This window comes from Callionymus lyra, chromosome 1, assembly GCF_982586985.1.
Source record: "Callionymus lyra chromosome 1, fCalLyr1.hap1.1, whole genome shotgun sequence".
NCBI lineage: Eukaryota > Metazoa > Chordata > Actinopteri > Syngnathiformes > Callionymidae > Callionymus > Callionymus lyra.
This window is the reverse complement of record NC_141818.1, coordinates 6,398,105-6,416,156: the sequence shown is the minus strand read 5'-3', so window position 1 is coordinate 6,416,156 and position 18,052 is coordinate 6,398,105. Positions and strand designations below refer to the sequence as shown.

At 43.6% G+C, this 18,052-nt stretch overlaps 1 protein-coding gene across 1 annotated transcript; it reads right to left on the bottom strand.

Moving 5' to 3' along the window:
* Positions 1 to 764: 764 nt before the first annotated feature.
* On the bottom strand, positions 765 to 17,636 carry scarf2 (scavenger receptor class F, member 2). The gene is made up of 11 exons (XM_087790266.1): positions 17,141 to 17,636; positions 13,055 to 13,113; positions 12,872 to 12,973; positions 12,285 to 12,804; positions 11,958 to 12,176; positions 11,234 to 11,362; positions 10,916 to 11,019; positions 9,551 to 9,665; positions 8,747 to 8,844; positions 4,027 to 4,182; positions 765 to 2,899 (listed from the first exon to the last, which is right to left on the bottom strand). The coding sequence occupies exons 1-11, from the start codon at positions 17,251 to 17,253 to the stop codon at positions 1,695 to 1,697; spliced, it is 2,820 nt and encodes a 939-aa protein (XP_087646392.1). The 5' UTR covers positions 17,254 to 17,636; the 3' UTR covers positions 765 to 1,694.
* Between the last annotated feature and the right edge of the window lie 416 nt (positions 17,637 to 18,052).

The window sequence follows — 18,052 nt, the reverse complement described above, 5'->3', positions numbered from 1 at the left end:
GTGTGCGATGGCGTCACAACATCGTACGAAGGTTCTCGTATGAAATATATTTTTATGGGAAGCAAAGATAACAAGGGGGTGACAGGAGGTTACATCTGTCCTGCTCGGTCGTCACAATCACACTCTGCGTCATGCGGTTACACAAACAATAACATCAACAGAGGACGATTACAACGTCAACTTAGCAGGAACGTCGCACAGTCTCCCGGGAACGACACAAGCCATGAAACAAACGAGCAAACGCCACATGTCAGCCAGTTGTTGACACGATGGGAGGAATTTAGAGTTCATATAAGCACAGCTTACAAAGATTTTTTTTTTTTAAGTACACAAAGTATACAAGTAGAAAACAGATAACAAACATTTGTACCTTGAAAAAAAAAACACAAAATATTCTTATGGAACATGCTTCCTTGATTTTTAGCTACTGTCAAAATAGCTTTTCAACTGCTGACTCAGCACAAACGTAGCAAACTTGGATTTTTTTTTTCTTTTCTTTTTTTTGCGTTAACTGATCCACAGTTGAGGCACGCTACCATTGAGTCCAGACCCCGAAGACAATACAATAAAAAAGTGGCTTCTTACGAGTAAACAAATCACATCAACATGAACATGTGGGACCGAATATGAGAAGAATGTTTGAAGAGCTGAAACTAAGAGCTGAGGAATGAAACGACGGCTTTAACGATACAAGCACTAACTTTATATCTCCGATGGCAAACACTGCAATTTTTTTCGGGCTCCTGCGTACGCATATTGAAAGAGCTGAGCCAGAAGCTTTCCCTGTTGTGGGCCACACAATCGGATTAATACTCACGTAGAAATCCTTGTTGTTATCTGTGTTTATTCTCACTTGAAACTAAAAAGAGGCACAAACTACTGTGTGCTTTTTAAATGTAGCCATGAGCACGGCCACAGCGTCCAGCTAAATAATGCGCTAGCTCGTGCTAAACTCCGTGTCTAAAGGGACGAGGGAAGCACATTTTGTCAGTGATTTAGTTGCAAATATTTTAACCTGACAAAAGGAAATGTGCGCTTAACATATGCTAACAGTCGAGGTCCGGAATCCAAATGAAAAAATATATCTATAATTTCAACAAATCTGATTTAACGACAGATTAATGAACTCCCAGTTGAAGCACTCGACTGCACAAGATGAGACGCTATCTCTCGAACGGCTTAAACGACACTGTTGTGGAATGTCTTTAAAAGTTAAGAAAGGTTTGAGAATATGTGAGCCATCTTTAGCGCCGGCTGTGGGTCAGATGTGATTTATCTTTTTGGCACTGACTTCTTTGAGCTAGAAAGTTGCATCAATGCCTTTCAGAACCATCAGAATTAGCTTTAGCCACTTCGCTAAGTGGCGGGAAAACAGTCAGGGAGTCATTCACGCTGGATTATTTTAGCTGAAAGGTTTAAGTACCTTGTAAACGTTCATTTAGTCAGTTTGTGCAGCTTCATCGCTGAAGGACAAACACGTCTTGAATTTCCTTTTCAGTACCTCAATAACAAGCACGACAGATTAAAGCTGGTATAAATATAGTGGTGGAGGGACGTTTGTGATCGTCTCTTAATGTCTCCTCTGGATTGTTACAGGCACAAAAAGGTAAATGATAGTCGAAGTCTTAAGAACCAACTCAAAATGATTTTCCATGATTGATCCATAATGTCCACGATCCAGGATGATGAAGAACTCATTTCACAATCTGAGGCGGCATGATGGCCGTTTTTGGCTGAGGTTTGCTGCTCTCTGGGGTCTCCAAAGTGCTGTCCTTGCCCTTCTTTCTAGGCGGCTTTTTCATGGGTGTCTTCTTTGGCACGGCATCCGACGCAGGGTCCCCCGACCTCCAGCCGTTCAAGTCCAGCTTCTCCGGGCTCTTGGGTTCGGGAGTACTCGGCTCGGTGGCGACCGGTCCGACCATTTTCTGAAGGCTGCTGGAAGTGGGCAGGAGAGGCTTTGTAGATCCCTGCTGGTTACCCCCAGTTGACGGGGTCCTCTTTGCCTTCTGTGGAGGTGTAGGCTTCTCTCGTGTTCCCTTTGGTGTCGACAGGCCGTTTGTCTTCGTCAGGCCCGTGCCCTCGTTCCTGTTGATGCTTTGAGTTTTCTCTTTGAGCTGAGCAGCCAGGAGCGTCGCGGCCTCAGAGTTCATATGAGGATGGATGACCTTCGGACTCTTGGGTGGTTCCTTCGGGGTCTCGTTTGAGCTTTCTGAAGTTTTCCTCTCTGACGAGGAGCTGTGGAAGCTGCTGATCATCCGCAGGGCATTCTGGACCACGCCATTGATTTGCTCCATGTGGCTGGGGCTGCCCTGCTCGTCCCCGGACTTCTTGCCTCGCAATGGTTTGTGCTTGCTGGGGGAGCCGTTTGTTTCTGTGTCTGGCTTTTTCTGCTGCTCCTTACTGGTCTCCTTGATCATCCGTCGCTCCTCACTCTTTGCCGAACCATCACTGGCGCTCCTCTTTTTCTCATTTGGAACTGCAGGCGCTTTCACCCCGCCTTGCTGCTCCGGCAGAGGAAACCCTGTGGAATTTCCATGAATCCATGACACCTTGGGTTTTGTCGACGGGTCAGGGGGTCGCGGTTTAGGCTTCCCCGGCGAAGGTGGTGGCTTCCCATTGCGCTTTATGTCTGGTGTCGGGATGGTCTCCCCGTCCTTTCCACTGCTCTCGTCCTCCTTTGACTGCTTGGACAGTCGAGCAATACGAGCGTACAGAGCTGCTGTCGCAGACTCGGAGCCGCTGGTGGATCCCTCGCTGTCAGAGGACTTCAGTAAGGGCTGCTCACTGCCCGTGTCCTTCAGTGAGGTGTACTCTCCTGCGTCATCGTCGCTACGTGTTGCTTCAGGCTTTTCAGCGGCCGGACTGGAGCTTCCCGTCTCCTTGCTTTCGTTGGTTGATTCTGTGGGTCAGTAGCAGAAGGGCTTGCATGAGACCCCCCGAGCAACAAAAAAAAAAACACATCACAGATACACATATATCTTTTTGATAAAGAGAAAATGTACAAAAGATGTAGGTCACAACTGATCAAGAACTCCTGGAAGTTCAAGGTCATTCTATCTTGTACTTTAGACCTAAATAAACGATAACCAAACACAGTGTCACCTGGACTTCAGGGTCACAAGGGGTAAGATGTTGGGGAGTTATGTTCTAGGTTTAGGGGTGACCAATCTTCTTAAAACCACAAGTTAATCTAAGGGCACTAAACAACAAAGGGCACATGGTTCTCATTATATGCAACAAAGATAAAATGCAGATTACAAAACAATATATTAACGATAAAAGTCCGTCCAGCTAATCTCTGGGTTCTGTTTAAACTACCTGGTTCTTGCAAGCACAACAAAAATATGTTTCAGGCCTTGTCCATGGGGAGCTGCAACTCTTTCCCCAAAAATGTAACTTGAAAAGATAAAAAACGATGAACATTGAAACAGACAAGTCTTAAAGTGTTGTCTTGAGGAACTTACAAATGGACAAAGCTATACGAGCGAGTTCTTATTCGCATTTGTCATTCTTAAGTCGTTTGACTTTGTATATTCTCAACAAACAAACAAAAGTTAAAAGACGAGAAAAAGACGAGGGTTTTTGTTCCATCCTCAGGGGTTGACCAACCAAGAAGCCTTTTAACAAAGCTGCATTGTTTTCCTCTTCTCTTTAAAATAGCTCTCTCTTAAAGAGAAACAAGATTGACCAACAGCAAACACACACATAGACACACTCATGCTGGTCTGACTCACAAAGATTTATTTTAAGCTCAAGGTTGTAAATCGTTTGACAGCGGTTTATTTTAAAAGCACAACACACAGAACAAAAGCCGTCGCTCAGACCCCAGAAACAACAAAATCCCCCTGAAAAAGAAAGAACTCGGGTGTTTCCCATCAAAAAGTTACTCAATGTTTGGATTAAATCCAACGCTAGCAGCACCATTCCTCTTCCTGTTTACACTCTTCCTGTTCTCCGGGTCCGGAGGAGGCATCGTGGCAGTAAAAATGTGGAGTTCAGTCACATCAGCAGTTTGAGCAGACCTACCTTCGTGGGGGACGCAGTACACCGGCCCCTCGTCTCCGCTCTCGAAGGAAGAGAAGGACGCCTGGGAGGACCAGGAGGACGGGGAGTGCTGCTCGGCCGCGCTGGGGGGCTCGATGAAGCTGCAGTTGAAGTTGCTCTCTGGGTCGTGGTGGGCCACTGAGAGGGGCACAAAGACTGGTTTTAGAGAGGAGACCTTCAACGTGGTAAAGATACTTTTGTACTGTCCGATCAATGTCCTACTATCACCAACAGACTCGAACCTATAGTAGTGACCGAGAGAACAATATCATAGATAAGGTACAGGATCTCAAGGGTTAATTCATGATTGAGAAACCCAAAGTAGAACCATTAACTGATTTTAGGAGACCTCCTGGACTACTGTATGTTTACATGACACACTTAAAAACCTGGAATTAATGGTTGTCATTACTGACCTTGAACTAATTTGATGTTGTACACAGTGCTCAAAAGTATGTACGCTACAAATCCACACCACAAGGCTCCAAAGTAGTACCACAGAACCGGACCACACTTGATGCACCTTATAATCCAATGCGTCTTAAAGTCCGAAAAATACCGTAGTTACTAGGGATGTGTTCCGGGCCTGTCCCAGGAGAGCATGACCTTACTTTGGATAAGTCGTGGGGGATGGATGGAACTGAAGTTCCAAATTTGTAGACATGACAAAGACACTAAACGTTATTTACACCTAAGGGGCAATGGTTGATCTTAGACCATCATGAGTGAGATAAATATGGTTCCCAGCTTCTCAGGGTGACTCCTCCAACTCCTTTTTCAGAATGGAAAGTCATCACAGAATGCACAGATTTTAAAAATTTTGCAAATTGTTTTTAACTTAGTTCTTGGCTTCGCTAAACATCCAAAACATTTATATCCCTGACAAAGTTTAGACGGTTTTCAAGGACTAGTTTTTCCTCAATTCAAATTAGTTTTAAATTGAAGTCTACAAGTACAGATTAGGCCCCTGAGTTAAAAAAAACTGTAGGTATACCTCCACTCACAGTAAGGTACGGTGGGTCTAGTGCGAGTCAAAGTGTGGACTCTTCTCCCAGTTTGTCTAAGGAGGGCAGGACTGGAGGATCTTTAAGCGCACAAGTGTCCAGTCAGGAATCTTGAGTGAATAGTTGTGTTTGTGCGACAGTGGGAACACAAGTCAGCTCAACATCCACGAGGAATGCCGAGCAGCCAACTTATGTGGAGAACGCTGCTCCTCCAGTCAACAAACGATCACATCTGACGAGTGTTTAACAGCAGCGACGAACAACTGCTCTCGACTGTCTGTCGACCGGAGGGTGTGAGGGGGGTAACCCTGCAACACCAGGGGCCGCTCAGATCTGCTCCTTCTATAAAGATCGACGCACAACAGGTCATTACTGACACGTCCCAGCTGCACAACTCGACCACCACAGCTGCTTGGTGGGTTGTTTTTTTTTGGGAGGGTGTGTTGGGGTTGTTGGGGGTGGGGTCAGAGTGGAGAACGGACCACTGGTTAATGAGCTCGAATCCGATTTCAAGGGAGCAGCAAACGCTGCAGTGACATTCAACAGACCCAAGAACAGTGAGGCAGCTATAAATCCCAGTTTCACACTCCAACGAGAAGATCAGCGTTTGTGGTTCCACTGGGCTGAACCACAGTCGTGTGTTCGGAGCAGCAGCCACTTGTATCTGCCGTCAGTACGACATCACGGCGAAGATGGCGACCACAGTGAGGGGTGACATCCACCGGTCAATAGACCTGCAGCCTTCCCTCACTCCAGAAAAACTCCAATTAAAACCAGTTCAATCAGCTTTTAAAAAACGAATGAAATAATCTCCAACAAGCTTTTCTTAAAACATTAACATTTTGTTAGGAACATATGAGACATGATACACTCCATTAACCCTTGTGTTTTCTCAGGGTCAAGGTGACCCGGTTGCCGGTAAACAAATGTGTTGGTGGTATCCCTTGTGTTGCTTCTGGGTCAAGGTGATAGTCTTCGGGCCTCCGGGTCACCTTGACCCTGAGATATAACAAGGGTCAAGACATACTTAATTTGGTCATTTTATAAAACAATAAATAATTTTCTCTCAAATATCTCATGGTAATATTGTTAATTTAGCTTGTCATTTTATTGTACTTTTATCTTATTTAGTAAGAAAGAAAGTAAGTAAAGTTTATTTGTAAAGACCAGAAACGGTTTCCTTCAACTGAGAAAAATCTCTAAACTTAGGAAAATGATGTCACAGAATTATCTGGAGTTCATAATCTATGCGTTTGTGTCTTGTTTAGACTATTGTAATAGTTTATTTTGGTGTCTTAACAAGAAGGATCTGTCTCGCCTGCAGTTAATACAAAACTGCAGCAGCGAGAATTCTGATCCGCTCTAGTAGAAGAACTCACATTTCTCTGATCCTTGAAACTCTTCACTGGCTGCCAGTTTCTTTCAGGATCAATTTTTTAATTCTGGTTCTTACTTTCAGATCTATTCATGGTCAGGTTCCTTCTTACATCACGGATCTGATCCAGACGTTTACCCCAGCTCGGGCTCTGAGGTCTGTGGATCAGAATCTACTGATGGTTCATGAACACGCTTATAGACCAGAGGAGAGAAAACCATTTAAATTATAATTCTAAATGTATACAGAATACAAAGTTTTACGAGATGGTAAATTTCACTTCTTTGCAGCTAGCACAAGCTAACTATTAGCCACTAGGTAAGCAAGAAAGTATAGCATTAAGTTTTAAATCTCCTTCACTCAATCAAAATCTCATAAAGCTTTGGAATAGAGAAGAACATGTTGGTTTTACAGGGCGATGATTTAACTTTAGTTGTTTTTTTTTTAAACATGTAGCTTAGCATCAGGAGCATCGTTCTTCTATTAATAAAATGTATTGGGTAGAAAAAGTTAATTTTCAATATTTTAGGTGATAATTCTATGTGAGACTTTACTATGAAAAGTTCATTTTCTTGTTTAAAAAGTGACTTTTGTGTCGTTCATGACACATTTTTACACACTAATCTAGAGTCCTAAAAAAAGAACCACCTCAAAATAGAAATTTCGTCGGTGATTCGCCCATCTTATCTCGTTCATCTACCCCTGGGATTGGAACCCGTGACCTCACCGCTCCTCCGCTCAGGAAGGGACGGAGGGTGGAATGTGGGCCACGACATGAGCTGAGCGCCAACATGACATACAGAGCAGCAAATGTTGCTCTCTAGCTCCACATCTGCCGCCGCTGACCCTGGCGTGGATAAATCACAGCTCTGACACAAGCTCTGGTAAATTTGACCACTTCCTGTTTCCAGCCCCGCCGGGCCCCCTCTGGAATGTGAGCGCAGGACTTCGTAGCGTCAAGATATTCTGACTGTTGCTGTTGTGGAAGCTTCTGTTGGTTTCATGGGCGACGGTGGAAGAGACTTGGACAGAAGTCGACGGCCGTGAAGCTGAGAGAACATGTTTGGGTCGTGGGGGCAGCGGCACTGAAGTCAAGCAACCTTGAAGCTTTGTCTGTGGTCCATACCTGGACCTCCTTATGGAGACCTGCCTAGAAGGGATTCAAGACTCGTCCTAGCAAGATGAATTTGCCACGAGCTTTCAATCATCATTAGCCACAAATTGTATGTTATTTAAAATAAAAATAATTTGATGTTTTTGTCTACAATTGACAAATATTCATGGCAAATCGGGCCACTAGATGGCAGCAGTCATTATGTCCTCTGCAGCTAAATGAACATTGAAATCCTGCAAGATCTTGGTGGAGACTGAGGATGAGAGGATACAGTTGCTCCAGCAGCGTTTAAAGGTGATGTTTAGACATATTTTGGTTTTTAAAACAAATAAAAGCAGTTACGACTTTGTAAAGAGTCATGTGGTCTGTAAATACTGTGACTACACCAGAGTCAAGTACTTGGACAATACTACAAATATATCCTTATTACTACAGTATCACAATATATCGTATCGTTGCCCCTGTATCGTGATACGTATCGTATGAACAGATCCTTGCCAATACACACCCCTACTAGCCACATTAGCTTAGCCTACTTGATACGAAGAAGCCACTGATTTCCGATAACTGAGCTTCTCTGTCCGTACCCGATGTTTCCATTTAAAGCAGCTTATTTACATGTTAAGTCAATATAGAGCTTTTATTACAAACTGTTGCGCTACAATATGGAAGAGGGGAATGCGATATGTTTTGGGTAGCTTCAATGTGTTTCTAGGGACACGTTTAACATCTTCTATTGTAAGAAAGTTAAAAAATCGGAACTTCTGTCAACCAATCACTGAACACACAACATTTAAGGTTAGCTGGTCATAATTTAATGTCGGACTGATCTGCTCCCTCAGCGCCAGGATACAAATCCACACTGTTGGTCATGAAACAGCAACAATTGCCCGAAGAGACCATCCAAAGGCCCGGGTCACCAGAGTCGGGGTCAGAGACCACGAGACCTCCTCATGGACCCGAACAGAGAAGCCTTTGATAGTCTTTCCGACGCCAGCGACCCGGCAGCCTCGGGCGTTCTTCTTACACTTCTGAGGTTCTCACAAGCAACGATGGACGGAACAACAGATTCTGGTCGCCATGAAAAGATCACGTCAGACGCCAACAGCAACACGGTGGTCCGGAACCCGAAACCGGGTCGGGCAGCGAGAACAAAGTCGTTCTCAAATCTAAGAGGTCGAGCCAGCGGGTTTGTGGGGGGAATCTTACCGACGAGTTTGGGAAGCTTCTGTCTCTTCAGAGGGATCCGAGGAAGTTTGGTGCTGATCCGGCTGAAACGACCGCACAAGATCCACTTGGCCTTTTTACTGTCGAGGGGAGATGATGTCATATTAGATCATGAAACCAACTGTCATCACCACTACATCTACGATGAGTACTTCTACTACTATACCACCATTGTTGCACGATACAAAATACTTGTTCATACTACCATTACCACGACACTTTTAATCAGTACTTTGCGCTCTGTAGTACTATCAGACGTTTTAATTAAAACTACTACAAGTTGAAATACAAATGAAGTAACTTAAACTACTTATATACATACCTACAGTTGGATAAAAATTATTGATGGTGTACAATGCTGTGTACTACTATAGAGTAGTACACTTGAAAGATACATCTCCTGGATGTATCGTTCAAGTGTACTACTTATTACTATTACCATGACTATATACTGCAAGAAAACTACTACAATAAAACTGTTTTGATTACTAACTACTGTCTACTTCTACTACTACTTCTGGTAATACTTTTCAGGACCAATAATCTGTTAAGAGTAATGAACAAAAATCAAGTAGTACTTCAAGAATATTTTTTTGCAACTTATTTCTATGTATTTATACTCTGTCAGTCAGAGGAACAACTACTTCAAGTAGAACTACTGAGCGATGATGTCACTTTCAAACTTTGTAAACAATCATTATTCCTCGTCGTCCTCCGAACATTCCGTCAGCTTCCTGTCTCGTCGCTCGTCGCTCCGCCTCACGTGCGGCGGACGTTCAAACTCACTTGTGGTCGTCCTTGTGGCGACACAGGCAGCAGCAGCACAGCAGCGAGATCAGGACCATCAGCAGAAAAGAGACCAGCGATCCGGCCGCGATCACACCCATCCGCTGGTTCGGCTCTGAGGAGACACCAGATTATACGTTTCAGTGTCTTTTTTGGAATATTAAAAATGAGAAAAATAATAATTTAACACAATTACTTTTGGTACTATTTATCTAAAATTACTATAATAAAGTCTAAACTAAAATCAGAATTTATTTAATCTAAAAACTACATTTATGATTCGTCAAATATATAACAATTTGTTTGGATCAATCTTCAAAAATACCGTTTTTTTTAAATTATTATTTGTGTCTGTATTTATTTATTTCATAAAGAGAAATTTGACAAAACTAAATTTTATAATTTGTAAGATTGTTTTCAAAATAGTGACAAAATACAAATGTTGTATCTAAAGTGATCAAAAATAAGCAATATAATTGTCCATTATATTATATATTGTGAATATTCTATAATAAAATGTTATATATTTAATATCATTTTTTTAACAAAACTACTTTGTTTTAAATAAATATATATCATTTTAATTTTCTTTATGTATATTTATTCAGGTAATCTGCATTTTAAAATGATTTCAAATTTCATAATAATATATTATTATTATTAATTTTTATAACAGATGATTATGCAGTTTCTGAACACATTTATTGTAAATGGTAATAAAATGTAAGCGCCTGTCCCTCAATATAAAACTAACTTTAAAATGTACTTAATACGTGTCAAAAAAGAAGAACAAATAAACCTTTGTTAGCATAAATAATCCTGATATTGGATTCTTTATTTTGTCTGTTCTCTGTCAGCAAACGGGGGCCAACGAACACAAAAAACAGTCTGGATCTGGAAAAACCATTATGGCTCTGGTTACATAAATGCCACAGACACACACACACACACACACACACACACTCATAATTTGCAGCTGTAACTACCAGCTCATAAGTGTGACGCAGCATTTTCGGATTGACATGAAGACGTCTGAGAAGACATGGTCAAGACGGAAAGTCTTTTAAAGACACAATGATAACGAGACTCAAACCTCTGGACACTCAGGACGTCAACTTTGTTTTTCTTGGTCTAATACTACCTCCTCTTCACCAGAATTTGTTTCCAGACACCCCTACACGTCCTTATGGTTGTTTTCTAGATGTGTCTCTCTAGTTAGTACATCTGACTCTGACTCTTCTAACTCATGCTGTGCTCAATTTCAAGCTACTGTTTTGTTTGTTGCTGACAAGGTACAAAACCAACCTAACACTGACCTAACCATCTACAGACAGTCCGTGATGTTGTGATGTTGTGAACACTCACGCAGGTGGCAGGCGCCGGTCACCGGGTCGCAGTTCTTATCGTGGCACGAGCAGGTCCTGTTGCAGTTGACGCCGAACTGTCCCGGCTGACAGCTCATGTTGCAGCTGAGAGACAAAACAACATCTGGGTTCGTTCACCAGCCAAAATTTAGGAGATGGAAAAAAAAGCTTTTCGACTGGACGAGCAACAAGAATCTAGTGTAACATCACGTAGTGCCACAACAACTTGTGAAACCGGCTTCGCTGGTTCGTTACGTGTTGAAAAACCAATTTGGCTTATCGAGGGAATTTCGGGAACTCAAGGTGTTTCATTACTCACAAGGTGCCATGAAAGCCGGGGTCACACAGACACTCTCCGGTGACCACATGGCAGTTTCCATTGAAGCAGTGACTGCAGTTGTTCTCGCAGTTCACTCCGTACGTGCCGTTGGGACAGCGGATCTCGCACCTGACACACAAAACACATGACAGGAATGTTGGGATCATTGCAAGATTACGAGAACCATAATTGTTGACTAGAAAGGTAGGTATCTACATACCAGGTACATGAGAGGGTAGCTATAAAGGTAGGATGATAGGAGGGTGGGTTAAAAGGCAGGTAGATAGAAAGTCACAAGTGTAGGAAGGAATGTAGAAAAAAGGTAGGAAGTAAATGGTAAACTTGGAACCTGGACCAAAGATACTGATACTCTTTAGAGCTTTAAGCAAGGGGTCATATTATTAGTGAATTAAGTTAGAAACTTCATAGCTGGTAAAGTTTGTAAGGTATTTATCAATGAAGCAGGAAAAGAAAGTAAGACTTTATAGTGAAGATGCAATCTTTGAAGACCAACCTATTGGGTTGTAAGCTGCAGAAGAGTACACACCCAAGTTAAAAGCTACGCTTTAGTGATACTAGTTAGTAAGAAGTGGGTGTATGAGGGAGCCATCTTCATGAATAGCTGGTTTAATGAGCTGGTTGACGGTGTAGTGCACATCTTTGCCTCCATCATAGGTGTTTAGTTCAGATTGAGTGTTACGATGTGAAGGTAGGTTCTTCTTACCTGTCTCCGATCCAGCCGGGGTTGCAGTGAGAGCACTTGCCGTTGTTCGGGTCGCAGTGATGTCCGTCCTTACACGTGGGACAGACTTCCTGACAGTTTTCACCGAAGAAGCCCTTAGAGCAGTGCTGGTCACACCGCGTCCCGTTCCAGCCTCGGTCACATGTGATACAGCGTCCTTCCGTCACCTTACAGGGCTGTTGTCCCTTGCAGTGACCGCATCTGCAGGCGGCAGAAATAAAGGTTCAGTGTAGAGACAAACTGACATGTCCTCAGCTGGTTCGCCATTAAACAGCTAAGCTTGCATTCTGTATTTCCTTAAGGTCTCACCTGTTTCTGCAGTTCTGACCATAGAACCCTGCAGGACACGGTTCCCTGCAGAACTTCCCACGATAACCTGGTTTACATGTACACGATCCGTCCACTTTGTTGCACTTCCCGTTGATACACTGACAGTAATGCTGGCATCTCTGACCCCAATGCATTTCCCGACACTGGCAGCGTCCAGAAAACTGGTCGCATGGAGAGTTGCTGCACGGACACTGGTTGCCGCAGCTCCGCCCCATCCAACCAGGGTTGCACAGACAGCGCCCTGTCATGGTGTCACACACCGAGTTGATGCTGCAGTAACAATTGTTGTTGCACTGAGGACCCCAAACTCCAGGATGGCAGGTGCAAGCGCCTGTGTCCTGGTCACATTTGCCCTTTTGACATAAACAGGCGTTCTCGCAGTTTGGCCCCCAGCGGTTGTGGTTGCAGGTGCACTTGCCGGTCAGGTCATCACATTGACCATTTGGGTAGCAGTTACACTTTCCTTTACAGTCAGGACCCCAGAACTGGGCTGGACACTCTGCGGGGAAGATCATCAAGATGGGTTGGAATGACGAACAACTCAGGTTTCCTAGCTAAACGCTTACTGGTGTCACAGCTTGCTCCGAAGTATCCATGGCGACATCGACACTCGTTGGGTCTGACACACACTTCATTATCCTTGCAGGTGAAGTTCCCCTGGCAGAGAGCTGAGTTGGAAATGTGCAGAGTCAGTGAATGAATCTCAATACAAAATAGAAAACCAACGGCTAGAAATGTGTTGAACTTACGTATAATACATTCCTCTCCTAGCTGCCCCCAGCCGCCGCAACACTCCAGCGTGGTAGATCTGTGAAAGCAGGAAAGAGACATGAAAATAGGAGTGTGAAGAAATTCAGAGAGCGGAAAGATACCTCTAGCCCCAAAGATGTATGACAAACATGAGGCCATTGGGGCCGCAACCATTGCACATTTTTAAGTGAACAATTCTGGAGGTTCAAGATATTTTTAAATGTATATTTAAATGTGTGCCCCTGGCTTGAATGACTCCATGTTGTATTGTATGGAGGTTAATAGTGTGCTACTTCTGTCATTTAGGTGCCAAATAATTTTTTTTAATTTTTATTTTAATAAACACATTTTAGTTTTCGCTGAGCAGATTGTATGGAAAAAACATTTCATGAACGTAAACAAATCCCTGACCCTTTTTTACCAGACACGCAATCAAAAGCCAGTGAGTCTGGACACAAAAGTTTATTGAAAGATGGGAACACAAAAGTGCACATGTTCATCCTAATTTCAGCATTCAACGGTTAGAATAGAAGCTGACATTGCATTCTAGACTTCCTGTTAAAGGAAGGTTATTTATGGATCTTTCAACTAATAGAAATTATGCTGACTCCGCTCAAGCACCTGACTCCTGAAAGTGGCCTCTGACTTCTCTGAAGCCCAGATTTGGCGCATTGATTTCGGACATTGTGGTTGTGACACCCTGAAACTTGCCTACACCTTAAGTCCTACAAATTGGAAGTACAAGAAGTATGGCACACTTAACCACAGGAGGTCAAGGTAGGCCTCCTAGATCAGTAGAGGCCAATAGCTTAGACTAGCGGTGGAGCTACTGAGAAGTTGGTAGACAAGAAGCTTGGTAGGAGTGAAATAAGGTGAGCAGATGCAACAAGTTATCTAGTTAAATCATGGTATTTTTTCAGTCCGTTGACAGTTGGGTATTCTTAAAAATACCGTTGAGTATACTGTGACCCACTGATCGCTCATTATCTGAGAAGTACAGTAGATATCACCGAAAGCAAAACTTCACATTCCTTGGTTTTTACTACCGACTCACTTTGTAAAAGTTCAACGGTTACTTTCCCATGCGTTCACGAGCACTTACGTCAAGGAGTTGCATTCTTCACACAAAAGCACACAGGACTTCATTTACGTGACGCAGAACAGATGCCGGATTAGCTTCGTGAATATAGGTCACTAGTCCAGCTGCATGCAGGGAGCGCTTCCCGCCTCGCAGACACTGGAAAAGTGTGAATATTCCCAGACAACGTTCAGCAGCAAACGACGGATGGCCCTCTCTTCCTCCCACAAGTGCGACCTCCATTGGCCCCCACAACACATCAGCGTCCCCCCCCCCAGTTACCGTCTACAGTTGGAGGTTTGCCTGCAGACGAAGGGAGCGACGCTGTTCTTCATCTCGCTGAACGGACGCGTGGTCCAGATCACGCCTCTGACCTTCGCCTGTTGAAGGGGGAGGATTTTCATTCGGCCCTATTTGAAGTGTAAAACAAGACGTGTGCTTGGATGTTCGTTCCAGAGCCGACCAGCCGAGGAACCCTGACGAAGTCCAGCTGACTCGTATCGTGTTGACCCCTAATGACTTACTTAACCCTGAGCTGATCCTCGCACTCAGCACTCAGGAAGAAGGATGTGGTTTAGAGGCTCATTCCTTTATGTACGGTGCAACTTTTTCCTTGAGTACAAGCTTTCACATCCTTGACTTTTAAGGTTTTCCTGAGGGGTCAGTGTACTTTACAATAATTAACTTCTACTTTAAAATGTTAATAGACGGACGGCTGCCAACTGTTGAGTCCTCACAACGGAGCCTCCAGAAAACCTGCCAACTGGGCTGTAGGTAGTTTACAAGGAAAGAACGGGAAAAACGGGAAAAACGTCAGCCACGTCCGACCTAGAGAAGCTACTGCTACTTGGAGAGTTGTGTGTCACTGAGATTGACTGTGAGCGTTGTGTGTCACTTAGACGGTTTTGTGTCACTGTGAGAGTTGTGTGTCACTGTGAGAGTTGTGTGTCACTGCGAGAGTTGTGTGTCACTGTGAGAGTTGTGTGTCACTTAGATGGTTTTGTGTCACTGTGAGAGTTGTGTGTCACTGCGAGAGTTGTGTGTCACTGTGAGAGTTGTGTGTCACTTGGATGGTTTTGTGTCAGTGTGAGAGTTGTGTGTCACTGTGAGAGTTGTGTGTCACTATGCGAGTGACTGTGAGAGTTGTGTGTCACTGTGATGGATTTGTGTCACTGTGAGAGCTGTGTGTCACTGTGAGAGTTGTGTGTCACTGTGATGATTTTGTGTCACTGTGAGAGTTGTGTGTAAGTGTGAGAGTTGTGTGTCACTGTGAGTGTGACTGTGAGAGGTTTGTGTCACTGTGATGGTTTTGTGTCACTGTAAGGGGTTGTGTGTCACTGTGAGAGTTGTGTGTCACTATGCGAGTGACTGTGAGAGTTGTGTGTCACTGTGATGGTTTTGTTTGACTGTGACAGTTGTGTGTGACTGTGACAGTTGTGTTTCACTGTGAGGGTTGTGTGTTAACGGGAGAGCTGTGTGTCACTATGAGGGTTCAGTGTCCATGGTAGGGTTGTGTGTCACTGTGAGGGTTGTGTGTGTGTGTGTGTGTGGTGACTGAAAAGTAACACTTGGAATCTTCTTTCAGGCTCAGGGACTTGAACCAACATCCTCAGCCATGTGATTTGCAGCAGCAGAAACCTACAGCAGTGTTACGAAGTCTGAACATCTCGTAAGCGTGACCGAGAACGGAATGTGTTGACCTTTAAAGTTTGTTTTGCACAAAAGATTACAGAGTGAGAAGGTAATTGAAGACCTGGACCATGAAGTCGTATCGCGAAAGAAGAGGTGATCATCACCATCACCACCATCATCATCATCATCATCATCACCATCATCATCATCATCATCATCATCACAGGTGACTTGTTTGGACGCTGATGGACGTCATTCACATCAAAACAAGAAAAGCAAAGATGCGTTCAAGGCCAACAACTTTAAAGTGACTTATCACTCATCTCTTCGGGTACATCAACCCTAAGAGAGATGTTAAAACGACTTTTCTTCAACTTTAAAACAGACATTCTAGTTTGATTAGCACGCTAATGACTACATTCAAAAAGCACCTATTTCTGGTCAATAGGTGATTGCGTATGGAAGTGTGAGTTTTGGGGTGATTGTGTTATATGTTGTTAGTTATTTGGTGTGTGTCGTTGGGTTATAGATTTAATGTTTAATTATGGTGTGTGTATTCATGATCATGAGAAGAAATTGTGTGCATGTAGGTTTTTGTGGGTCTTTTATATAGTTTGTCTTTTTTAATCCTAACTGCTTTTGTGTTACTGTGTGTGTAATCGATCTTAGTTTGTACTTGTATTTTCTAATGTTGATGTGATTTGACGCATCTGTGTTTTTGTGTACAGACGGAGGGGGGCAGTGTGTTTTAGATGTTGTGAATTTGATTGCATGTGTAGGTGTGTATTAGTCTTGAGGAGAAAGTGTGTGTTCGTAATCTAGCGTGGGTGTTGCTGGTGTGTGGTAATGTGTGTGAAGAAAGTGTCTGCGTGTATTTTGTTTAAGCATTTGTGTGTTTACGCTTTAGTTTGTGGCTGTGATTTAAAGCAAGTTTGTGTATTTTTTTTTGGTGGATGCGTAAATCCTGAGCCGTGTTTTGTGTCTGTCATTCAGTTTGTGTGTGTGTGTGTTGGTACTGTTGTGGTGTGTATCTGGTTGAGTGTGCGTCTTATATGAAAATACGTGACCATGATAGTAAGTCAAATAGTGTGTATTAAGATTATAGCGTGTTTTTATTGTGTGCGTAAAAAGTTGTGTTACCACCATAGCGCCCCCACATGGTTCCCCGAGCGCCTCGCTACTGATCCAGATGTTCACATTCCCCCAAATCACAAAAGACTTTCGATGAAACAGAAGTAGGTCACACGCGCACAAGTTTACGCACAAAGTTTCGTTCTTACGCACATTTAAAACGCGCCTCGCGCACAAAAAAACACGCGCAACTTTTCAAGACTTTAAAAAAAAGTTGCGGTGACTCGGACCCTCCAGGACTCACCCGGGCACTCGGCACACATTCTGGCCTCTGGGGCTGAGATCTTGGCCGCAGCAAGAGGAGCAGAGCAGCAGACAAAGCACCGCAGCGACGGCGAGAGACTTCTTCACTTCCATCGCAGCAGCAGCAGCATCTTCCGGGCGCCTCGGCTCGTCTCGTCGCCTCCTCGACCGTTAGACTCCACGATAATCCAGATGTTGTCCGAGAATATCATCCAGCTCGTCCCTCCAGAGATAGACGAATATTTGGGGGGTTGGAAACTCCAATCACAGCATTTTTTTTCTTCTTCTCCAAAAACTTCCAGAGCCGAACGAACTTGTCCAAGAGAGTTAGAGAATCCAAATGGAGCCGCCGCTGGTTCCTCGCTCCACTTTTGTCCTCTCAGGAGTGGCAGGAGGGAAATTCCTGATTTGTTACTCGATCTTTGACTTAATGCGCCACCAGATTTACGTAAGAGCGCGTGTGCAGCGTCTCTCCCCCTTCTCTGTCTCCCCCTCTCTCTCTCTCTCTCTCCCTCTTTCTCTCTCTCTCTGTCAGCAGCTGTCCAACTGAAAGAGTGAACAAACATCCTTCCAACTCCTCCAAGTTACTGATCATGCGCAGTTTGGATTCTCCGTCACGATGAGGTCGAGTCTTAAAATATCAGGTTTAAGTGTTTGAGTCTTTGATTGGAAACTTTTAAAGAAAAAGTGAGACAACGGCGACCTCTGTCGGTCACGTCTTAAAATAAAATGTAAATATCGTAGAATACAAATATATATTTATTGCTCATTGTTGAATTGCTGGGATCCGTTTTTCCTTTCTCCACTATAGTCTTACTTCAACTCTAAAGTGTCTTGAGATAACTTTGTTATGATAAGACACTTTAAATAAAATTGAATTGAATTGAACGGAATAATATGATCCAAATATTGT

Excerpts from the sequence above, each read along its gene's own strand:
- scarf2 (XM_087790266.1), bottom strand. The coding sequence starts at position 17,253 with ATGGAAGTGAAGAAGTCTCTCGCCGTCGCTGCGGTGCTTTGTCTGCTG. Across the intron at positions 12,805-12,871 it reads CGGAGCAAGCTGTGACACCA|AGTGTCCAGCCCAGTTCTGG; the intron begins GTAAGCGTTTAG and ends TCTTCCCCGCAG. Across the intron at positions 4,183-8,746 it reads GAAGCTTCCCAAACTCGTCG|TGGCCCACCACGACCCAGAG; the intron begins GTAAGATTCCCC and ends TGCCCCTCTCAG.